General features: G+C 41.8%; 1 protein-coding gene across 1 annotated transcript in view; it reads left to right on the plus strand.

Annotated features, from left to right (window-relative positions):
* Positions 1-25,603, plus strand: part of WDPCP (WD repeat containing planar cell polarity effector) — a 106,174-nt gene that overhangs the window by 71,482 nt on the left and 9,089 nt on the right. The window contains exon 14 of the mRNA XM_075708186.1: positions 18,015-18,147. Within this exon, the coding sequence (XP_075564301.1) occupies positions 18,015-18,147 (133 nt within the window). The remainder of the gene's footprint in view (positions 1-18,014; positions 18,148-25,603) is intronic.

Consider the following 25,603-nt stretch of genomic DNA (forward strand, 5'->3'; position numbering starts at 1 on the left):
ATAGCTGGCTGAGAGCTGCGTGTCTGTATGTTCACAGTGTGTCAGAGGCATGTTTGTCTCACACACCCTAGAGCCATCCTTGAGCTTCCAGTTTTCTGATAGGGAATTTGCCGGTTGCATTTCTATACACTGAAAAGAGTTGGCAAACACATATTTGCATGGCAGTTGGTATGTGTTTTGTCCTGTTTGTTCTGCATAACGTAACGTGATGTGACAGGCTGCAATTCATCACATCAGTGGCATGACAGCAGAGGAATTGAAAAGAGGTATAATGGTGGGCTGACGTGAGGTGTCAGTTTAACATTAGAAGGTAATATTTCAACATTAAGTCTTTTTATAATGGTCTACCGAAGAATTATCACCAAATATTCCCTGTGTGGGTGAGTTTTAAAAGTAGTGATCAGATACAGCATGATCAACACCAGGAGAAGTCTGTAGATTCCTGTGCTCAGAAGGATCAACTCTTGTAAATATGAGAATCTTTGCACGTCTGGTTTCTGATCAAACAAACAAACAAGAACGTTGAAGGACTATTTATTTATTTATTGCCTCCTCTTTCACTACCCTCCCCAGCCACACCACAGGCTCTTAAGTGGGGATACCATGGAATTGCCCACAGCAAAATCAGAGGTTGAGGCTGTTTTCCTCCAAAGACTCCCGCACAAGAGACTTCACCCCTGAAAAACTCCTCCAACAAAAACGAAGGTGCTTGATGACCTGATGTTAGTTCTTGTTGAATACTTTCAGCCTAACAAAACCAAGTTCCCTGTTAAAAACCTGTCTCAGGGCTGGTGACATTCTAATCAGGATATCACTGGTGAAAGCCATAGGGAAAAGCTCAGCAGTGCCCAAGATTAAGCTTTGCACCCATGGCTGTTACCAGTCTTGCACTTTCTAAAGAGCCAAACTTGACCAGAAGAAGAAAAGAAATGAGCTATTTAAGAAAAAGCGTTGGTGAAAAACTGATCAACAGTGCCTAATGCAAGGCAGTAAGTACATCCAGAATTAATGACTCCTTTCCTTCCCTCAGCATATGCTCTGTATTTCGTTTCAGCTATTTGAAATATCTTTTCTCTACATATCCTTCCTGTTGGTTAGTCTGCACCGGGACTTCTTTTTAGTTTAAGTCTCAGTGCCATGAGACTCCTGCAACTCCTGAACTCATGCATGAATAATATCTGCCCTTCAACAGTATTTTTCACAGCATTCAAGATACCAAAAGTCCTGAATTGTGCTAGCTTTCAAACTGTAAAATTCAGTCTTAAAAATAGATTGTGAGGCAGCATTGGCTATCTCTGCAAAATTGATATTCTGAAATGGCAAAATATTATAATATGATGAAAAGATATCGTTAATAATGGCTTATGAGCATGTATGGTGATCATTATAATGAGTTAGTTACTGCAGGTACACTGCAGGTCCCACCTTTGCATCTTTATGATAACCAAAGATGCAACAGACGCTTGATTTCTGCCTCCTGCCCTCCCAGCCCCGGGCCTGGCTGTAACACCCGCCTTCCCTCGGAGCTCGGGCTCCCCAGCACCTGTGTCCCCGCTTCTCCTCTGCCCTCTGGGAGGGCACAGCTTTGCCCCCCCGGCCCCGCTCTTGCCCACATGTGAAGTGATCCCTTTCAAATGCGTTTGCAAGGCTGCGTTTGATGTCAGCAGGGAGGCTTGCCATGCCTGACTCCACCAGCCCTGCCCGGATGGTGCTCAGAGCTCAGCCTGGGCTTCTCGTAAGGAGCCAGTGGCAGGAGTTACAAGGACTTTCTTGCTGTCCTTCACCAGTGATGGCTCTGAGCACAGCTCTGAGACCTTTCATACCACAAGATCAGTAAAAGGTCAGGATATACTTCTCATGTAAATTAGATCCCATGGATTAACCACTTAACTGATAGTTTAAAAATTCTCACTGTAAAGGAACGTGGAAGACAATATTCTTTCCTGTAGAAATACGTTAAAAAGCTATGCATGACTTCTAGTTTTTTTCAGAAATGTAACACTGTTTCATAACAACTGCTACCTTATGTTTTTTCCTTGATGTAACCTACCTTCTACTACATCATGGTATGGTTATTCATACACGTCTGCTAAATTTAGTAATTTCCTTTGTTAATGTTTTTACTGCTGAAAAAACCCCCTGGAGATATCCAAATATGCCTGAAGTGCACCAGGTGAAGAGCAGATTCTGGGGCCATCCCAGAGAACTTGCAGAATAACCCCAGGACTTGATCTTAACGTCACCTGGAAGTGTTGCTACTCATGAACCATCAGGAGCCTTACATGAGCTCACTCTCTGACTGCACCACATAGCCCATGGAAGAAAGGATTTGGGATCCGGTCTAAACTTCTCCTGAATCATCACTTGAAGTTCATTCCTAAATGTCACCACACCTCTGCCTAAATAATACAAACTTTTATTAACCAGATGAAAGAATATGGCTACAATTAATTCTTTAGTTTACTGCAGAAGATGCATTGTGGCCAAAGAAAAACAGCCACAAAGTGCTTACCTTAGGCCCTTGCTTTTAGCCACCAAATGGCGAGATGTTTAGCTCACAGCCACAGATACGGAGCCTGTGTGGGCACAGTCTGCTGCATCGTAAGCCCAGATGGTCCCACTGACAGTGCTGCTGTTGCCTCTCAGGTGTGTAAGGGAAGAATTAGGACCACAGCACTCCACTCTGATCACCGTAATAAACAGTATTTTAACAGTAAAACATTCTGGAAAAATTCCTGATTTCCTCAAAAATTCCTGAAGGAAGCATGAACTTTAGTCAGTGCCTTGTTTTCATGTATTAGTATCCACTACACTGTCCCAGCCTATTCCCTTGTGTGTTTGAGAGCTTTGCTGCCCGCTTGTCAGGATCAGAAACAACATGATGAAATTAGACCTTTCCAGCCATTACCAACCTACTGGATGACTTTGGCCAGCTCATTTTAGCCTTCAGTGCTTTTTTTTTCCTTTGGGGACTGTGTGAGCTCTCTGTGACCGGCTGCCCATCCTTTCGGCGGCATCCGAGTCCCAGTGCCACAGCCCCTCGCTCTTGTCGTGCTAATTCGGGCACCCTCATATTCTCCCCGCTGGTGTCGCGTTTCCAGCGCTGCCCTCCCAGAGGGTATAACCACACAGTCAGGGGAAGTCCATTTTCTAAGCTCACTTATTTTCTATAATTTGAAGGAATTTTTACAGCATAGGGTAAAAACATACCCCTGGGAAATCAGCCATTAATACTCTAGTTCATAACTGCCATTAGGTGTCAGTGTGACAGCAACCATGACACACAAAGGCTATTCCGGGGTGTGCAGGGAAGGCACCCCATCCCAAACTTCTCCTTTTTGACTTGGGGAAAATACGGTATGCAACTGATTGGAAGGAGAAGGTTGAAGAAAGCAAGAAATATTTTATTTCAGGTTTTTCTATTACCTAACTTGAAGTTATTTACTAACAGATAAGTCTGTTTGCATTTCATTCAGTGTGTCTCAGGTTCCTGGTGCTGCAGTTGTCAAAGAAGTGTAATATTTGCAAAACCAGAACGAGACTTTCTGCACACACTGATCTGGCACTGTATTTTGGGGCAAAAGAAACAATCAATACTATTAGTAATTTGCAGTCTGCAGGAGGTAAACTGCTTTGCCCATATGCAAATGTTAAATTACTCATGTTAGCTGATGCCTGCCGATGTTGATGCTTATAGATGGGTCCTGGACATTTGGTTAAAACACTGTATTAGAAAAACAACTAAAAGTTCCACTCATTCAGAAGCAAAGGATATAAAACCTTAAGAACTAGTTTTAAAGCAGCTTTTTGGGTCTGAAATTCTACCTTATTTTGGTGGATCAGTGGTACGCACGATGAAGAAATAGTAAAATCATGACATATATTAAGGAGTTTGCAATTGTTTTTAAACCGTTTCAGGCACTTCACAAAATGAGATGGCAAAGGTAGCAAATGGGTTTTCGTTACATGGGAGTTTTGAAAGTTAGTATAGTTTTAAAATAAAAATCAGTTTTGAGAAAAAAAGTATTTTCAGAAGAAAATTAATTTTAAAAATATTCTCCAGTTGCCTCTAGTACTGAGAATACCTCAAGTACTTGTAGGATAGCATTTTTTTTTTTCCTTACATTTGGAACTAGAAATGTTTCCACCATTAACTTTAATCAGATTTAGATCAAGTCAACCTAATGGCTAAATCAGCTTGGCCTTCACCAGGATCAGGGAATCTGTTGCACAAGAAGATCATTTGGATTCGGCTTTGCCTTCCTCTTTGCTCCTTTGAGATGGAAGAGATTCTGAGCAGCGCTTAAATTTGGTGGTTTTTTTTTTTATATTGATAGATTAAATCTTCAGTAGCACCATGCTGCTGTGATAAGCATCTGAGCATGCTGGCTTTTCTTTTAGCTACTTCCAGTTTTCTAGTAACTGCATGACACAGGAGTGGTTAGTCCTGAGTATGCACTACACAGCCCAGAGTAATCCTAGCCAAGGCAAGGATCCTCAGGTACCATCTCTGCTACAATTCTGCAAGTTGGATAGCTGCAGTTCTCTTTATGAGAGCAAAGACTTCCAAAATTTGGTAGCCCTGCCCCCCTTCAAGTTGGGGGTGGGAAAGAAAAATCTCATGTGCCAATTTGACCTTGTCTTTACAATAGATAATTATAGGCATTAGGAATAGAAAAGATGCCTGAATAAATGACTCCAGCCACCTGCTAATACAAGATTGTGAAGTAATTCTTGACCGTTCTCATATTAAGAGTTGCCAAAATGATGTTCTTCCACTCCTTATGCTACTCAGCTTGCTTAGAAAGCTGTCTCCTATACTTTAGTTTACTTGCATCCTAACTCTCTTTCTCTTTGTACTATTTTAAATAGCAGAGATTAAACTTTTCTTTATATTGGTACTGGTGGAGGCTTGAAAATTCCTGCTATCCTACACATCTATTTTGATATCAGAAATATAAATTGAAGAGCTCCTTATTTTTACATGTGGTTTCAGGCCAGGTTCTTCTTCTTTGTGGTACAAAGGGAGCAAATGAAAACGCCAGCTGGGATAGCAGTTCAAGAAATCCCCAGCACTGGCCATTGTAGCTGGCTGTACCCCCTGTTCCATCGGGGTCTGAGGGTAGGTGTAAGTAGAAGTTCTGGGGTCAGGCACAACCTGCTTACATGACACTCTCACCCAGAGTTAGTTTAGGTAAGTCCAAAGATAATTTCACTGATTTTGAAGCAAAATCATTGGTAAAATAGACCTGAAAGCAGCAGAGAGCTGTAAGCCTGCTTTAAACCGAGCACTCTTCTTGTAGCGAAAGTATTGCTTCAAGCCGTTCTTTACGGATCAGAAAGGACAGTGGTGACAGTTTCCCTCTGACTGATCCCTTCTCCCTGCAATGGGCTGAGTTCCCACCTGAAGCCTAAACCAGTCCAAAAATGTCCCACAAATCATAAAGTGCAAGGAAGAGTTTCCACCTCAGAGAAGAGGCAGAGAGAGCAGCATCAGGCTTTAAGGAAAGACTACAAGGACACAGTAATAACCAGGAAGATAGTAAACATCTCTGGGTGATGCATGTCTGTGTGAGAAGGACTGGTGGTGGCATGTAAGGAAAGAAAAAGATCACTGCAGCAATGCAGGAATGTGGAAAGATGCTTTGTGAGGGCAAACTTTCCCTATTGAACATTAATTGCTTTCCATGGATACAAAATGCACTTTAGGTGATGAAAGGAGTGGCTGACAAGCAATGCTGTATTCAACAGATATCAGAGAATGCAGTCTAGGTTAATTACCTTCTCTTAAAAAAAAAAAAAAAAGTTTTTTTTTCTTAAAAGGTGAGCATCTGTCTGAGACAGAATCTTATCTCCAAACTCCTGTTGTCTATTCAATGAGAAGAGGAGCAAGAAAGAGAATGAAATGGGCTAGTGAGGGCACTCGAGCAGGAGCCATGGTGATTTTTTTTTCCCTGGCATCAGGTGTCAGCACTTTGCATCGCTTCCCATGGACTTTCCTCCTGGTTACCTTCAGAAGCACAAGCAAAGCCAGGAGCTACCCACAGCTCCCTCCAAGGCTCTGAGCTTCCCAAGCAGCATTTGCAGCCACTGCTCCTGCTGACGGAGTTTATTTAAATAGGCAGGGAGAAAGTATTTGTGTTTGCAGAAGGCAGCGTATAGTGTAAACTACCTCCATGAGGTTTTAAAAAAAAAAAAAAAAAACACTCTGGTATTCATGCCACACTGTAATTGAGGGATACCAGTCAAATGAAGATCTTCCCAGGGAGTGGAAGGAACAGCCTGGGAATGAAAAACTTGCTGTTTCTACCAGGTTGCACTTCCTCTTCGAAAGGGCATATGAAGCATAGCGTGTACCCTTTCCAAAGCTTTACTTTTTCCCTCTAAATTAGTCTCTTCTAATGGTAAGGGGTGGGAAGGAAAGTGTCAACCCATCAGTCGGGGTTTTCAGATGCTGATATGGTCACATCGGCTTTTAAGGCCTTTGGGCACCAGAACCACAGAATGTGCTGGTGGTTATCAGCAAGTCTGTGCAGAAAGCAGTGGAGCAGGTGAGTGATGAGCCATAAATGCCTATCAGGGAGGACCTGCCCTTATATCTGCTTCAGTGGCTTTATTAGCCACACCTTTCTAGTAAATTGTAAAGTGTCAGTCAGGGTGCTCCAGAGATGGTTAAAACAAGCTGTGCTCTAATACCCCAACTTCTTTTATGTTCTAATGCCTTGAGGTGCATTTAGAAAATGCATCCAAGTTTTATCTCATATTGTAGGATTTAGCCAAGAGACATTGAACAGAGCACTGCATAAGTGTTGTTAAGAGAGCTTAGCAACAGGATGTCAGTATCATATTGTGTGTGTATATATATGTGTGCATGTGTGTGCAGACACACAACTTGCATATATACACATCACAATGAAGTTTTAGACTTTGTAGGTTTAAAATAACATGTTGGTACCTACCGTGTAGCATGTTTTCTACACGTTGCACCAGTATTGCTAATTTTCTATGCAGATACACATGCACAGAGACCCCATAAAAACGTGGCCCTCATTTTATGAACACTTATCCAAGAAATTCCCAACTTAGTATCCTAATTCTTAAAGCACAAAAAGTATTATAGAAAGTCAGTATTTTTAAATGGACTGAAAAAAACATATAAGCATTTTCAATTTTGGTACATGGAAAGCTAGCTCCTGTTAAACTCTGCTGTTATTAAGCTCGTTGATATTGGATTAAATTTAGTCTATACAACCTTCCAGCATGAGTAACATTTTTTTCCTTTAAACCCACTGACTATGAGCACATTAGCCTGGCAGAGGCCAGAAAGCAATACTGTTTTATAATTTGGGCTGTATTTACAGATAATATTCCCATTTCTCCATTATTTGGATTAGGCAACTAACTGGTCCCAAGTTTTTCTTCATTAAAAGAAAAAGGAAAAAAAACCTCCTTTTAATAAGTGTGTGCTTCACACTTTCAAACTTCAATAGCATAGAATTTTTCACTTGATCAGAAAGCCGATCTAATTTGCTGCTAGGTTAAATGTTAAAGGTTTCAGTTTTATGACCATGAATTCTCAAATTAAATTCAGTGCATTGCTTAAATTTCTAGCTGCAGTGCATTTAGCCTAATTGCTTTGGTAAGTTGGATGCTTAGTAACTACTACTCTTCTGAATTTTAGTCTTTAAAGGTGAGCAATGAAAGAAGCCTGAGGGGCACAGGTGGGCTAGCCGGCTCTTTGGGATTCACCTGTGGGGTCTTTGGATATCTCTTCCAGTCTGACCGCATCCTCAGACCATGTCTGATGAGGCTGTTCTGCTGACAAGGGAGAGCATTTAAACACCTGTAGGTTTTAGCTATTTAAGCCCAAATCAGTTTTGAAGCAACAAGAAAGGCTGAGCAAAATGGTTCAGATTTCAGTCAGTTGTCAGCTAAATGTGTGCACTGGGCCTTTAAGTATTTGGCCAGACACATCTTGATTGCTTAGCTTTTGTTTTCGCCCTTGGAAAGTCAGCTGGATAATACCCTGTAGCCAAAGTCTATTCTGTGATGCTATAAGCACGCTGGGCTGGGGGGTGAAAGGGATAATTTAACAAAAAACAGAGTTATGTTCATGTGTCTCCTGATTTTTGTGAGCCAAGCTATCTTCAGTCATTTTCAGTTTCCTTGCAATGTTTAGTGTAAAAATCATTGAAACTTAAAATGATCCCACTGATGCCATCTTTAAGGTGGGCTCTTCTCCTTGGGGACGAGTTGCAATGCAAACACGGGGGTGATGGAAGCAATAGAGGAAACTTTCACCAACTGCGCCCGGCAGGGGCAAGCCCTGAGTATCTAGTTTTTTCCTCTTTGTTTACAACATTTGTAAGGCTTTGAGTTCTCACGCAACATATATATCATTAAATGGCTGATGCCTCTTTGCACACGTTGTTGTGATGGCCTGTGGCAACCTGAATTAATTGTTTCAGTAGTTGATGGTGGTTACTAGCCATAATTATTATAATTTGCATTTATAAAAACATCTTTCATCTAAGGATCTCAAAATGCTTTTGCACACATTTAATTAAGCTTCACAACATCCTGTGAGGTAAGTGTCAAGAGTGTTGTTATATCCATTTTTACACAGGTTTCTCCAAGAAAACAAGGTCAGTCTCTAACATGACTGGTATTTGGTTCACATCACACTTGCACAGGACAGAGCAGCTAGCACAGCTGCAGGAATTAGGGGTGCTGATCTGGGTCACTCTGCATCTCCCACATAGCTCTTGCTGCTGCCACACTGTGTGGACACATGCACTAAGCCACCACAAGCCCAGCCAGAGCAACCTCAGCCCAGATTTCCAGTCTGAGATGGCCCTTTCTTTCCCAGGAGCACTCTAGCAACAGAAGAGTCTTGGGAAGAAAAACAGATAAGCACCCTACATATTGCACAAGATGACATAACCCATCCTGCAAAGATCTGTTCTTTCTATAATTTTCCACCTTAATATTTAAGCCTCTCTTTGCAATCTGTGCACAGCAGGACATTTCTACTGCAGCCAAAGCCAAGAAACTATCTGCAAGCAACATAAAGTTAGCCTTTCTCAGTCACGCGCTTGTTCTAGAAGAGGCTGCGTGCACTTCATCTCCAGCCCCTACCAACCTTAGACCCAACCTTAGGGGCAATCAACACTTCTGAGATCTACTAAATCCTAGATTACCACTTTGACTGTGGTATTTAAAAGTGAGGATCAACTCAAGCAAGATACACTTGGAACTTGAGGGGGCAACAGGAAGAGAGAGTTTTCAAAAGCTCATTTCTTTTTCAAACTTATGACTATGTTGTTTAAATTGAACCTGACTCTCTGTAAGCTCTGTTGATCACCCTGTTCACCCTGAGGAAGATATGTCTAAGTAAATGCTTGCAAACTGAGTAAGAAGTCCTGGGCCATACCTTCATGAGTTCTTTACAATCCCCATCAATTTATAAGGGCTTGTTTACATGTGGCAATGACCGGATTAGCTATTTTGAAAGAACTCTGCCTGTGGATGTGGTTATTCCAAAATAAAAGCCACTTCACTTTTCTAAATTAAGTGGACTTACAGGTAGAGAATGATTATTCTGAATAACATGAGAAAGAAAGTAATTTCATTCTTAAGTAGACCATTCAGCAGGAATATTCTGAAACGAGCTGTGTGGCTAATTTCTTACATTGGTGCTTTTTAAGGCACTGACACAGCCACACAGTCATTGACAGCCAATTTTGTTTTCAGTGCATCCTTTTCCCAGAGAGGGTGTGCCAATGCAAGGCGAGAGTCAGGTTGTCTTTGTCAAAGGTCTTGCGTACTTCTCTGTCTTTACTTGACATTATTTCTGCTTAACCTAACAGCATGAAATAATTTCTGAAAACATTCCTGCTTTTTCTAACACCAGAAGGCACCACTGGAGCACAAATGGAAGAGACTTCAATGTGTCCTACTCCACTCATAGGAGATGCCAGTAGCAGCAGAGGCTTTGTCCTGGGTTCTTTGGAGGAGCACCCCCGTGAAGCCCAGGGCAAGTTGGTCCAGATCCCCAACCTAAGCATGTCTGGAGCGTCCTTCAGGGATGGTATTGCTCATCCCTGATTCTTTTCAGTTCCCCTGAGTCAATGTACAGGATTTATTCTGGTCCACGTTTCTCTTGTGCAGGAAGGAAGGCCTGGCAGCCAGAGGAGAAGGTCTGGCACAAGAACATACATCATTTCATTTTACCTGATGCTGTCAACTTCTCTTTCAGCAGAAATAGAGGACAGTCATTGGGCTAAGCCTGCATTTTTACTGAAGCTTTTTTCTGCTTTTCCTGTCCTCCAAACTTGTTCATGTCTACTGCTGCACAGAAAAGAAAAATGCAGTAGCAACCTGGGGCTTGGGAGAATACAGTGCCATGGGAATCACAGCATCAGGCCCATGGAAGGGTTTTTTTTCTTGTGGCTACCAGAAAACCTTCAATAACTTCAAATCAGTACTTTTGGGGTCTGTTTTTTTGGAAGGGGGGAGGTAAAAATTCTGCTCGTGTTATCTCATATTGCAGAAATCAAGTTTTGATGGGTACTATATTATCCTTTTTGGACCTCAATCACTCCCAAAGATTCAAGATGAACTCTGCCTGCCCAGGCACCAGAGTTGGTGCCCCAGGGAATTTCTTCATATCTAAGGGATATGCAGGATGTGTACTCGCATGCCCTTGCTGCCTCTCAACTCCAGCTGTACATGCAGTTTTGCTTCAGGAACCTGTACCTCCAGTATTGCAATATCTTTTTCAGTCTCTGTCATCAAGAGTTTAAATACAGTTCAGATCAGTGTTAGTGGCCCAGCTCCAAAGGAGGAGAACTGCTGCAATTCGTTATCTTGACAAATTAACTGGTCTGAGGCAATTCCTTTTTGAGAGAGATACAATTAGCTAACTCTTGAACTCTAGCCTTGCTCCAGTGCTATGGCATAGTTATGCACCTGTTCAAAAAGTGTTGATACTACGACTAAGACTTTCCCACCTGTAAATGTAATTCCTGCACTAAGAGCCTTAGTGTTATGCAGCTGTGCTTTGCTGTCCTCGTGCCACTCTCGTACCCCATGTAGTGTGGGATAACAATGCAGACCTCATTTGTAAAGGACCCTGACCTCAGCTGGTTAAAAAAAAGGCTGTCTGAAGACCAAGGTGGTGGTGGTGTGTAGCCTCTGGAGGACGGTCAGTGCTGGAAATGCAGGGTCCTTGTCATAAAACCATCAGAAGCGCCTGGCATGGAGAGTGTTATATCAGAGAGACACATCACCAGTTGTCCCATCCTCTTTTTTTGAGTACAGGTCAAGTGGAAAAAGGCATCTCTCCTACCCCCAATCCATTGCACAGAAAACAGTAGCCCATGCAGACCTGAAACAGATATTTTTTCTTTGGAAAAGGAAGCATCCTTCAAATGGTATTTTCTCCCTGGGATTTAGGCAGGAGTTTCTAGTTGCAATCCCTCAGTCCTTATATACCTGGTGAAAACTGGGTTACCATCAGGTACAGTACCCCCGCCTCCTGATGCTCATAGGATCAGATGCTCCAGGGAAGCCAGAGTGACCTCCAGCCTTGCCCTGATTTCCCTCACTTCCTCTGCCTGGAGGAGCAGCTCCCTTCTGCCTCTTTCTGCCAAGCAATGAAAATACATCCACAGCTACACATTGTTCTTCCAACCCAACGTGGGCAGATGCACTTCTCATCCATTTCCCTGTGGAAAGCAACTCCTTCTGCCCCTTAGCCATAGCTCACCTGTGGGCATCATCTTCCCTTACACAAGAGCTCCCAGGTGTTAAAAGATATCCCTTAACCATTTGTCCGAACCATTCCCTTTTGGAAACTCTGGGTAAAGCTGTCCTGCAGAAGGCTTGTGTTTGCCTAGAGCTTCTTTGTGTGGACTTGGTGGCTGGGAGTTTCCTTGAGCTCCACTTTGAACTCCAAGCCTTCAGCATTCAAAACATTTAACCCTCAATTTCTTTTCTGCTTTATCAGTTTGGCCAGCTTCCAGCTGGCAGCATTTATTTGCAGTCTTCCATTCTGCATCTTGTGTTTGCAGATGTATTTCTCTTTCAATTAACCCCCTGAAATGGTTTTCTTCTCCCCTGAGCCTATCTGCCTCCCGTCTGGCCGGCACATCTCCCTGCTCTGGATGCCTGGAGGGTGGAAGCTGGGAGCAGAGACGCTCCGTCCTTGGGCTGGAAGTGCCAAGCAGAGGGTGTGTCCCATACACGGGCGTCACAAAAAGCAGCTGAAGGAACATGCAAGCTCGGCAGTGCCTGCTTTGCCCATTGTGGGGTGGGGCTTGCCTCTGTGGAGTCTCTAGAGCATCACTTAAGAATAATCAGGTCTTCCCTGAATGCTTTCGTGGAGATGCTCTGGAGCACGCACCCACATTTCCACTGCTGCAGCCTTCACCCCAAACAATGGAAATGTCTCTGCTCACCAGCAGCTTTTGCCCAGCTTTCCTTTAGAACAGGTATTTCTAGATAGTCACTTAAAATGGAAAAAAAAAAAGAGACCTGGTGTAAAGTACCACTTACCAAACAAAGAAAATGCCTAGTCACCAGGAATGTCCTCCCTCCTGTGCCTGCTGTAATTACTGAGCAATAGCAGCCTTAGGTTGCTCATCTTGTGTCTTGGCACTCCAGCTTGTTAACATGCATCAGCAGCCGAGAGGAGAGCCACTTGCCTGCTGCCAAGATTATAAAGCAAACTTCACATGGTTGGTGAAACCCGATAAAATCTAGAGGTGCAAGATCTCTATTGCTGGGACACTAGTCAAGCCTTTGAAGTCAAAGGGCCTGGAATTGAAGCAAATCCTTGGTTATTCGGTCTCTTTCAGCTGGCGACTCATTACAGCTTGGTACTACCGCACCTGGATCACCCTGTAAGACACACCTTTTCTTTTTAAATTAAATAATATCGGCACTGCTAGGGTAGTTCCTAAGGAACCTGATTACTTAGGCTCCAGGGAGATTTAAAATGAACTCCTCAGCCTGTATTAGCTTAATTTTGTGTATGATTCTAGCAGAGCAAATGAGTAGTAGAGATTGAAATCTCAGTCGGAGCTAGTAAAGACTTGGCATTTCCATTTGCAGAAAGTTTTGAAGCCAGATTTCACTGCAAGTTACAGAAGACTGCTAAGTGAAATATAACTGTCTACACTATAAAAAAAAAAAAAGAGTTGTTTATAAATGTTAACTGTTCTATCACATAACTTTTATTTTAATTTTTAAATTTCCTGGCACACCCACTGGAACAGTTTTGCTGCTGCTAATATGCCTAATATCCAACTAGTGAAATAATGACCTGTTATGCTACCATTAAGGGTTGCTTCTACTTAGTAGTGATTGAAGTGCCTTATCTTCTCAGGTATCAAATTGTTAAATTACAACACAAATGGGAGATAGTCTGATTTACTGTACCTTTTCCAGCTCTCTCAGCAGTAACAGCTATTCACAATGAGCTTTGAAAGTACTACAAAAACAATATTTTGGCAATTTATATTTGTCAAATAAAAACATGTCAGCACTGGGAATTAACAAAACAACACAAAAATAATCTAAAAATAAGAAGCCATGGAAAACTAGACCAAAAGAAGCAGAGAAGTTTAGTTACATTTTTACACACACACACAAAGCTGTGTGGTTTTCTTGCAGGATTTTGCTGAAAGTAAACAATTTTATTAGAATCTGTTTATTAGAAAGATGTTTTCAGGAAAACAATTGTATCCAGAAAGAAGAGCTGACCACACTCACGTCAGCAATGGAAGTTCCCACTGATTTTCATACCAAAATAATTTTACCCAGTGGCTTTAGGAATACCTTCATGTAGTTTGACAAAACCTGGGATAGAGTTAAGGTGGAGCAACTTGATAATGCGTGACATCATGCTCAATCTCATGCCTCCTGCAGCAGTTATTTGCCTTAAAAAAAAAACCAAAAAAATCACAAAAGCATGAGAGCTTGATTTCAACAAGTCAAAATAAAACATTAAAATAATAAAAAAAAGAAGTTAATGCATAATAAAAGGAGATATGAACTTATTCACATGGAAATAGTATTCAGGTTAAAAAAAAAGAATTTGTTTAAATGCCTAAAAAAAAAAGTGTGATTGTTTGGGTTATTAGTAAACTATACTATTTTACAGCACTCACTTTGCTTAACCATTTGCATTTCTTCAGACCCTTGATTTATTTCTTTCAGAAAAACTCTAGTATTTACTTCTTTTTTTTTTTTAAAAAAAAAAAAGCAGTATGTCTGAAGTCTGTGTGGTTCACTGGAAGTTCAGTGGGATATATTTGCAACTCCTGAAGCAAAAAAATGATATTTTATCTTTAGAAGGAGTTACATTTTTTGAACTTATTGAATTTTTCAAAGATCAGCATGAAGAGTTCTGATTAAATGCTTGCTTCAGCGTTTTAAAGGCTTCTTGTGTCCCTGTTGCCTAAGGAGGTCGTACATTATGATTGCTCTGTAAACATCAGATTATACAGAATTGGCTCTGCATACCATGCTGGGCACACAAAGAAGTCAAATGGCTTATCTCTCACTTATCAACTAGTTTATTTTTCATGCCCAAAAAAGCCTCTATTTTTACAAGAGCAGCTGCTACTTTGTAAATAATTTAATGGCTTCTGTTAAGTAGAGCTGTCAATTTTGAAAACAGTATTAAAGAAGAATCTCATTTTACCATGGATTGCACATTTTAAGATGCATTTTTATCCCTGAAAGTCCAGTGGACGATACTGGAGAATGGAAACAGCTTCTGATTTGCAGACACAGAACCAAAAGAGAATAGATACAGTTAAATAGTGACACATATATGAGCAGGGAAGGCATGAAATCTCATCACCTGTGTATGGTGTACAGAGAGCATCCTACTCATTAAAGCATAGCAAAACTTTTAGTGGACTTGTAAAGAAACATATTTGGCTATTTCAGACAGGCGCTAGATGTAGCAACAGCAGCTATAAGCAAATTTTGGAAACACAGAATGGGCATTGTGCGGTTGTGTGTGTACAACATTATCCTAATATTGATCATGACAAATGGGATTTTGTAGATAAATATTTTTAAGACAATATAATTCATATCATTGCATCTGATAAATAACTTTAATGATGAAACAACATTAGCCACGATACCAACTCTCACATTTTTAAAATTCAAATTCAGATTCAAATCTCCAGATCCTAACAAGATAAGTAAATACTGGGTTAGAATTAAAAACAGCAAAAGTTTATTGCGCAATAAGCCAAGGGAAGATCCCAGATTACCTGAATACGATATCTTAGGTGCAACTTGTGATACCTTCAATGCTAGCACAAAGTCAGGTCTTCATTAAGCACCAAACCCTAGCCAGAGCCCTCATCTAGATGTGAGGACCACCACCCTCTCCCAGCTCTATGGCGTTGTTGCCAAAATCCTTCCCTTTTTAATTAAATGTGGGATATGTTGCCTCTGGTTTGGGAAGGGCTGTGTTGTTTAAACAGTGTTCCTTGCGCATTTGTTTTTCCTGCTGTAGCAATTCTCACAGGGAACACAGTCCAATGTCCCACAACAAAAATGTTTATTTCTTTACTCTAGAGTTCATATCTGATGGTTTTGTGGCTTTGAACCACTCCTGTCGTCTGATCCTATCTAACGTTCTACTGCAATGCTGCAGCTGGATACCCAGACTAGAATAGGTTCAATCCTTGTAACTTGAGGTCGGTTTCAGATATTTAATTTAGATATGAAAGTGCAAAGAAATCTCTTTGCACTCCCATGGGTAAGAACCCCTCTCATCCCCCAATTTTGGCTACAAGTGTGCTTGCATATGACGGACTGCTCTGTTTTCCATGAGGTTCCTATGGATCTAGTAGCATTATTTAACAAGATATAGTTGTGCTGCATCCACAGTGTAAAATATCGAAGTCAGTGGCCATAATTGCTCATAGCATTCATGTATTAGAAATATGCCACACAAGGACTGGATACATCCAAATTGTAGCCCACTCCACGTTACAAAACTCTAGATCCCACCTAGAGCACCTCTGTGAGTTAAACTGAAGTGGTTGACATGATAAGGCTGTGATTTATTCAGATATGCTTCTCAGCAGGTATGAGAAAATGCAAATTAATAGTATGATGGAAAGAGATCAAGACAAAGCTGACCCAATCCTATTTTGTTTCCCTTCTCAATACACACTCCTCTCTCAGCATCTCTCAGGGTTTTATGTTCTGAAATGTCACTGCTCCTTGGAGCTAGGTCAGCCTCAGGAGTGATGTCTAAGGAGAAGCCATGGACATCACATATTGGTGAAAGTTTGTAATTTTAAGGGGGTAAATTACTGAGTAGGTGGAAAGAGAAAGAAAGAGAAAAAAAGATTAATTACACCAGCTTGACTCACACTGTACGTCTTAGCTTTGACATTTAGAAAATGAAAAGGTTTAACATTTCCCTCCTTAAAAGCTTAGGCCAAGTGAAGAGGGAGGCTCTTCAGGACCAAAGACTCAGTTCACAGGTGGAAGCATGGCAGTGAGAGCTGTGTTCCCAAGCAGAGGCTGTCGAAGTTTGTCCCACAAGAGCTGCAGTGGATTTTGCCTACACACACATCAGCAGGAATTTTGTTTAAGCCCTTTCCCAGAGTTCTTAATGAATATCAAAAGCAGTTCGTCCTGCACCTTTTTAAGTTCTTTGTATTGCTCCCCTCCTTCTCTTGGCACTCTGCAACAGGCTCCAAGAAGAGATCTCCAGAGAAACCTACTTCACTTGTGCTTGAGTTGAGTTTCCTAGACATAGAGCATTGCTTGTACACCTTTTTTCTCCCCTCCTTTTTTTCTCTTTGGATTTTTTATTCAAGGTAAAGGAGAAAGTGCACCAGGGCCAGCTTAGCTCCTTTATTTATTGTAACGTGGTGTGCATGCTTGGAGGTGTGTTGCCCCGACCAAGTTGGTTGTTTTCAGCGATTCCCACATTACTCCACATGTGGGAAACAGCATCACAGCCGGAGAATATCAGTTACCTGAGAAAGCCAAACTGGTTGCCACACTTCACCCTCTCTTGCACCGCAGATGCTAATAATATTTAGGTAGCATGAAGAGTAGAAATAGTCCACAGCAATCTTATGGTGTTAGCTTTTTAGGACTCAGAGATTCAGAAACACTTACAAGTAGATTTACCCTCCTAAGCCGATGAGCATTCTGGGTCTCTGGCCAAAATGTAAACCAGCAGTATGGCAATGCTAGCAAGAGCATTATTTTCTTCGCACTACCCATGGTGTTGCCATGGGTATCGTGCAGATTAGCTTATACATGCTCCAGGAAGGCAGAGAACAAGGGGAGAAAAACAGGATTAAAAAAGAAAAAACGCAAAAGGGTCTTACAATTTTGAGAAAAGTCTTTTAAAGTCTTTATCTGTAACAGGATTTTTTTCCTTAATCCGAACTCTGCTAGCCTGGGGTTTGATTAAATTTTTTATTTATTTATTTTAAGTCGCACACCTAGAATATGCAATTCCTCCTTTATATTTTTAAGTGGCTCAGGTATTTTCAAACAATTTCCTTCCCCAGAGGGCTCAGACTTGGGAATTGGAGGCCCCTCCACCTACTTGAAGACTTCAGGTCTTGATTGTGAACCAAAATATTTTGGAACAAAGCTAAGGAAAGTCTTTATTTTTAAAGGAAGGAGTTACACATACCCTTGTGGGGGAACAGTCCAATTGATAAGACTTTGATCTGTATGGCAACAGTGAAATACTCACACACAGCAGCCTTTGGCAGCCAGCTTGTCCTCCTATACTTGACAATTTAGAGAAGGCATTTCCTCCTTGTGAACTAAAGCCAACACACACACACTCACTCCCTTCCAAAACTCTTGGATGTGTTATTGTTGCTGGTCATTAGCTACTTGACACCCTTGTCCTTATTGACATCTAAGGCAAACAGTTGGCAACTTGATTGGTACTTTTAAATTGATTAAGCCTGATATCGTATCTTGATTGGTCTTAACAGAAGTTCTGGGGCAGTCAGACGAAGACCCGTCTTGCGAAGATTTCGTTAACCTATCTTCAGAGCATGGAGGGGAGCGTGACCCGCCTACTCCTGGTCCGGCCATCAGACCACCAGCGCAGAGCTGCTCCCACAGGTGAGCGGCGCAGGAAAGGGCACACGGGCACCTTGTCTGCCTATCGAAGATATTTTGTAAGGCCAAGGAAAATCCTGTATTTCCATAACAGAAAATGGAAGGAAGAGAGACACAATTAACTAAAATACTTTTGAAGTGTGTGTTTGACATTCCGAACTTTCTTGACAACCTCAGTTGTCATCTGCATCGTGACTGTAAACACAATAAAACATTAAGACACTAAGCAGGAACTAAGAAAAACTTGGAAGCCAGAAGGACATGGCATGGCCACAAAGCAGTCTCCAGAAACAGACAGTTTGAGAGCATTTAACATGCACTAGCAAAAACATTTTCAAATTAAACCATTTGGGCAAATGCAGCCTTGATGAATGTGCAGAAGAGAGAAATACAGCAATGGAAATGCAGTGAATTAACAGTTACAGGTGGTAAACAGAACTTTTAAAAACCTAACATGACCTTTACAGATTTCTGTAAGCTCATGATGAGCCTGTGATCAAAATCCCTGTGATGATCTTTTGAGAGTGCCCTTCTTCCAAAGTTGATTAAAATCTGGAACTTACCTATTATGAGAGAAACATCAGGTCTGATGACTGGGTTTTTTTTCAATGCTTTTGTTGCTAGTGAACCAGCACACCACCTTGCAACGGATGGGAAATTAGAATGAAACAGCTCTTCTGCAAAGATTAAAAAAGCATTTATTTCTCTTAGTTTTCTTCACACATTCTTAGTAGAAAAGAAACAATTATTTGTTCCCAGTGCGCTCATTTTTATTTTCTATGCCTACTGTATGTAGGAACATTTTTAGTAACTCTAGTGCGAGTACAACATTGAACTTCCACGTTGACAAATCATCCTAACCATTTGTATATAACTGTGCTGAACACTCTTCGTGTGGGCAAGAAACACGTTTCTTTCTCCTTCTAGAGATCTGTGTATTACCTAGTTTTCTGTCTTTCCTCACATGAAGAGATTGAGCTTTTGCAGTATTAGATATAATATCCACTATACCAGCTGCACATCACTAGTGAAATATTTATTTTATAAATAGCCTGCAACTTTTAGGATACAGAACACTGTCTAAAGCTTTCAGAGATATCTAATGGATTTGGAGATGGGGCTTGCTTTTAAAAATATAGTGCACAATTATTCTGTCTTACCTTTCGGGATGGAGATAGCACCATATTGATATGGGCAAATAATAAAGACAGTAAGATCATGCTGGAGACTATTGACTACAGAGGACTTTCCAAGTGCTCCAATAAAAGGAGCTCCTTTAACAAAGCACTAGAGCAGAGACTAATCCCAACATGCCTCTGATCCTAAGGTATAAACACGCTATCCTCCCTTCAGCTCACCTTTTCCCTTTTGGAGGTTGCTATGACTCACATGTCTCTCGCAGTCCCGCGTCTGCCTTCGTCAGGCATCTTGGGAGAGAGATTGCAGAGTTCAGCTTTATTCCTACTCCTGGGCTCCCTGGCTTGACCACGTTCGCCTGCGCCTGCCCAGGTGGGTCACCAAAAATTGCTGAGCCTCACGAGTGGCTCCTTGCAATCACCAGAGCTGCATAAACTGCTGGGATTTCCTGAGGCTTTTGTTTGTCTCTTGCCAGGTTGGTGAGTATAAAGCAAGCTCCCCACCCACGCGACCAGCTCCTCTGCCTGCTGGCACCCAGTGCTTGCGGCTGACCTCCCCCAGGAGAGCCCCAAGTTTTTGGTTGCCTCTTGCAGAGTTGTGAAAGAAAACTTCTCATGGCTCCCCTGGCTGGCCACAGCCACTTGAAGCCTGCCAACATGAATTTGAGTTTTAAAGGCACTCCCTGTGACAATGCCAACTGGCTGGGAAGGTCACCTGCTGAGGCACAGGTGACTCCAACAACCTCTTCTCTGTGCTTAAAAAAAACACAGACGGTTACAAGCACATAATTGTGGCTTGTGTTTTGCCTCCAGTTTCACAGAGTTTTTTTATAATGTGTCTGCTGCCAAGTCTGCGTCAGACTTCTTCACCTGAAGAAATTTGTATAAAGAAAGGACGGTTTTGAGTGTCAGGAGCCTACATAAATAGGGACACTCTCAGTCTGCAGTCATTGCAATGCTCCATCTCTCTGGCCAAGATTGGAGCATTGGGCTATGATTGGGGATGAAATTCAACAAGTCAAAATGCTGGATTCTGCACCTAGGACAGAGTAATGCCAGACACAAGTATAAACTGGGAGAGGAGTGGCTGGAGAGCAGCCCTGCAGAAAGGGATCTGGGGGTGCTGGTCGGCAGCAGGCTCAATATGAGTCAGCAGTGTGCCCTGGCAGCCAGGAGGGCAAACAGCATCCTGGGGTGCATCCAACACAGCATAGCCAGCCGGTCAAAAGAGGTGATTATCCTGCTGTATTCAGCGCTGGTGTGGCCTCACCTTGAGTACTGTGTGCAGTTGTGAGCCCCACAATTTAAGAAGGATGTGAAGGTCCTTGAATACATCCAGAGGAGGACCACAAAGCTGGTGAAAGGGCTGGAAGGAATGTCCTACAAGGAGTGGCTAAGCACTTTGGGCCTGCCTGGTTTGGAGAAAAGGAGGCTTAGGGGCAATCTCATTGCTCTCTACAGCTTCCTGAGGAGGGGAAGTGGGGAAGGAGGTGCTGAGCTCTTCTCCCTGGTATCCAGTGATAGGATGGGTGGGAATGGTTCAAAGCTGCACCAGGGGAGATTTAGGCTGGGCATTAGGAAGCATTTCTTTGCCGAGAGGGTGGTCAAACCCTGGAACAGGCTTCCTAGAGACACTGTTGATGCCCCAAGCCTGTCAATGTTTAAGAGGCATTTGGACAATGCCCTTAACAACATGCTTTAACTTTTGGTCAGCCCTGAATTGGTCAGGCAGTTTGACTAGATGATCACTGAGGTTCCTTCCAACTGAAATAGTCTATCCTATCCTAGCCTAGCCTAGCCTAGCCTAGCCTACTCTATTCTACTCTACTCTATTCTATTCTATACTAGAGATTTGGCTGCCTAATCTGAGATGTTGGCAAGAGGACATAGTTTATAATGGGTAGATGGTTACGCAGCACTTGAGGAAATTTCTTTAAATTGATCCAACATGTGAACCCAAAATTAAATTGTATTTGCTTTCTGCTGCCTCAGTGAATTCACTTGAAAAATGGTGACAACACCACCTTAGTAAAACGCAGTGAAGTTTATGAAATTGCAGCTGTATTGTGCAGGATTGCTTGCAGCTGAGCATCTTAGTAAATGCACAGCAACATTATTATTCTAACCGATTTCCCACATCTCAAATTCATACCTGACATTTCCACTGTCCACTTCTTCCCAGCCTCCAACCACTACCTGCAGTTTCAAAATCAATAATCAGGACACATTCTCCCTCCTATGAAGGCCCTTCATTGTTTGTTAGCTTGGTCATTTTTTGTTTCATTATTGACTTTCTCCATTTCTCATGCTGTTTAATGCTAGGCTTCGGTGTTTATGTATTCTGCTCACCAGTGACATAAGCGTACATCCTGAATCATTTCCTATTTACTTCTGAAGTCTTTCCCCTCAAGAAAAACAGAAGAACATTCCATTTTTGTAATAGATTTAATACTATTCTTCTCTGTTCCCTAACCCCATGCACAATACAGCCTGCTGGTTTGACTAAGTCACTTCAGCCACACTGTATATGTATTATTGTAGGCAACTTGTTGATTTACCTCCTCAGAATCATTTAAATCCATGATATATTGTCTCTGAGGACTTGATTTGTAGTCCTGGGAGCAAGGCTAGTCTATAGCTTTTGTTTGCTTCATTAAACCTGCACGTTGGTGTACTGTGACTTCCTACAGCAAATACAGTCCTTTCTGGAGATGACAAGAGTCAGCTCAGATCTGGACTCCTAAGCGCTGCTCCAAGTTTAATGTGAGGGAACAAACATCCTGCTGCTCTTTTTTTGACCTTCCGGATGTTTGCCAGTGCTGATGGTTCATTTCTGCTGTTATCCATCACAAGTCCCTGCTGGGTCACAGACCTGAGCTGAAGGAACCTTGAAGTTGGATCTTGCAGGTGTTCAGCAAGAGTACTCAACAGCTGCTCTTTCTTCTTTCCCGGAGTCTTTTGTTGTCAGTCTTGGCTTTATATCTTTGTACCAGTTTGTCACACCAAACCCATTACATCAATTGACTTATGTTACTGCATTTCTAACACTACCACCCCTATCAGACACAGATACTGTCCCAAATCTATATCTCACCCAAGTTTCTGGAAGCTCATCTCCAGCACATACCCGGACTTTATTTCAGCTTTGACAGAACCTTTGTTTTGGGACAGCTGAGGTGTATCTCATGATTTACACCTAGCCAGAAGCCCTGGGCAAGGGCCCTGTGAAGACTAGCAGAACACATTTCTGTTTAACTTAATAAACCTTGTTACTGATGCTCTTCAGGGAGCCTAACATCTGCATATGTGTAACAGAAGCCCAGTTTTCAGGATGCATGATTAACAAATCACTTCAATTAACTCTTCACATCATCAGCTCCTTTGCTGCTCTGCTTAACCAGGAAAGCCATAGCCTGGGATGGAGATGAGGACAGAAAAGGCTGGAACCAAAATGATCATTCATAAAATAGTCTCAAGGGTTTATTTCTCTTAGAACTTATTCTAGGCAAAATCTGGTTTCTCTTCTTGCCTTAACAGTCAGAAAGCAGAGAACTTAGTTTAAGGTGTGTTTTACAGACAGAAAATCGGCTTAACTCTGTGACATTTTATGAAAGTAGCAATAGTGTTGCTGTCAGTGGAGAACTGTAGTCAACTTTCTGAAACGTACACACAGACAGAGTAAGTTGTGGGCAATAAAGATTTCAGGACAACACTCCAGATAGAGGCATTTTATTTGCTGTGTGGTTTCTTTCACTCTACCATGAACAAGACAGTTAACTATCACCAATGATGCACAGTCCAGTGAACAATTTTGCAAGGCAAAGCTCTCATCTCTGGCTTATGTTTGCCATTGACCATTGCCATTCTGTCCCTCCAAGTGTCAGATGTGTAGCCTAGTAATGTATAGCCTAGTAATTCTTGTCCTCTCTCTCATTATTCTTGTTGTCTATTTATGGAAAAGTTTTAATCAGCATAACCCTTTTGCTGCCTGTGAAAAAGGAAAATATTTCCAGAAGGTATGGACACTGTTGTTCAGAGGACCAAGGTAATGTACTGATCCTCTCGGCAACACATTAAAGGAACTGACTGACTCCCTGCAGAACAGCTTATTTCTGGATGAGTCAACTAGTGAGTGCTTGCGACTGTGCCAGAGTCCGGCACAGAAGAGTCAGCACAGAGCTATGGCTGCACTCACTCCTCTGCCATTGGTATTCATAACTGTGGTGTGGGTTTCCTCCCCATAGTGTGTCATTCTGTTTCCTTACCATAATGCAAGTGGATTTGAATATCTTGCATTTTTTTGGTAGTGTCAGGGTGTGTGTGAAGCTGGGTTGGGGTTTTTTTAGCTTATTATCCATCTACTTTGTCCCTATCTCCCAAACCAGAACTACTCCTATTTTAATTAGGGTATCTCTTCTTTTAATACAAGAGATTAGGGTAGAAGGCAAAAGTGCATATCATCACAGTGATTGTTATGATAAAACTTTCCTGTTGCTTATGTACTTAAAAATACGCATATTCCTACTGCTCTGTGAGGTTTTTATTTAAGCTCAGAAGCATGTTCATGTATTTTGAATCTATACCATCACTGATTAAACCTCAGGAAGCATTAAGAGAAAACTGCATGACAGTCTTTCATATCTCTATATGTTGGTTATTAAATCAGCATAGAGAGAGAGAATTAGAGTTATCCCACTGTATCCCCTTTTGTGTGTCACGTTAAAAAAACATTAAACAGATTTCTTACTCTTACTCCATTGTTTTGTGCAATTAAACAAAATAAGCATTCATCATCATTATGGCACTTCTGTTTGTTCATCCACCGTCAATTATCTTTTTCGTAAGTTCTCTTTAACCAGGGAGCAAACCTGGTCTTAAAATAACAGGAATATAGGCTGAGAAATACGGTCTGCCACAGATCCGCACATAATCCTACAAGCTGCTCTATCTGTCCTAGCAATTTTCAGTTCCAAAGTAACTCTATTAAGAGGCGTGCTGCGGGGATGTGGCAATGTGGTGTAGGAAATTCATCACAGAGGTGGGATCCAGCAGCTCAGCAGTGCTAATCCTGCCTGGTTGCTGCAGCCTCCCTTCTCATTCTTTGCTGTTGCTCAGCTCCAGTGAAGGCAACGGGACCTTCACATGCGTCAAGAACATGACAGTGGGCAAATATATGTGGCTCTGTGCGAAGTTGCACTCACACAATTTCTACATCTGTAAAACTGAGATAATATGTAACCAACTTCAAAGGGTTGTTGGGCAAATTAATTAGTCAATGGGCGTACAGCACCTTGAAAATACAAAATTAACTCTTGTTAGCCCGTAAGTACTCAAGATGCATCAAGGTGTGCTCTATGGCCTCTTGATTCCAGACAAAGGTCCTCTTGATTAAATTAGATTGCTAACGTATTACCACGTTAGCTCACTTGAAGAAAGAAAAGTTTGAAAAAGCAATTTGGCTTCGTCACATGAGCAGCGTGTATACTTAATGGAAATTTTTCCAGCATTCACAAAACAAAGAAAAATCAATAAAATGTCTGCCAACTGTTCCACTGCAAACATTTTATAATCTATAGCACTGAGAATCCCGAGCCAAGATAAACCAGTGCTGCTGACAGAAAATACTGACAATTATTTTACATTGATTCAACTTGGCCCAGCCCAGACTGACCTTGTTTATTCATCTCAGTCTCTTAATTCATATTAACTTGGCATCAAAGTGGGACATGTGGCATGTGGGCTGAAGACCCATTTCTGTATCTTAGACTCAGATAAATGTAGCGCATTGAGTACTTCCAGTGCCTTGAGCTCTTAGGTAGATTTATATGCATTAGACAGAACTGGTTAAGTTCCTTTTATCCCCGCTGGGCTTTTCATGTCTGTTGACTGTAAAACTAGCAGCTTGGTAGAAGTAACATCTTCTTCTAAGCCTTCGGATATACATGAAATCCTCCCAGTACTGGTCAATTTTAAGACACATCCAAAGAGGATGGAGGGCTTTAAGCTCTTTTAAAACATAAAAATAGAAGGGTCATGGCAATTTGGCAGCCAAAAAAGCAATTTGCAGGTCTCGGCAGAATCCAAGGCTGTATGTAAGAAAGCTGATCAAGACACTACGGAGGAGATAATGGGGTTGAAGAGCAGAAGAATCCCTCCATTTTTGCAACCAGCATAATCTGGTCTCCAATGAAGTTTCTTAGTTTCTTTTGCTAAACCAATAAAGCTTAGCATGATGGGAGAGTTTAAAAATGTCTCGGGAAAGCTGATGAGGAGAGTTGCTTTTAGTTGCTTTACAGATGCCCAGCTGCTATCGCCCGACTGGT

The sequence above is a fragment of the Pelecanus crispus genome, chromosome 3 (assembly GCF_030463565.1).
Source record: "Pelecanus crispus isolate bPelCri1 chromosome 3, bPelCri1.pri, whole genome shotgun sequence".
In the NCBI taxonomy this organism is placed as follows: domain Eukaryota; kingdom Metazoa; phylum Chordata; class Aves; order Pelecaniformes; family Pelecanidae; genus Pelecanus; species Pelecanus crispus.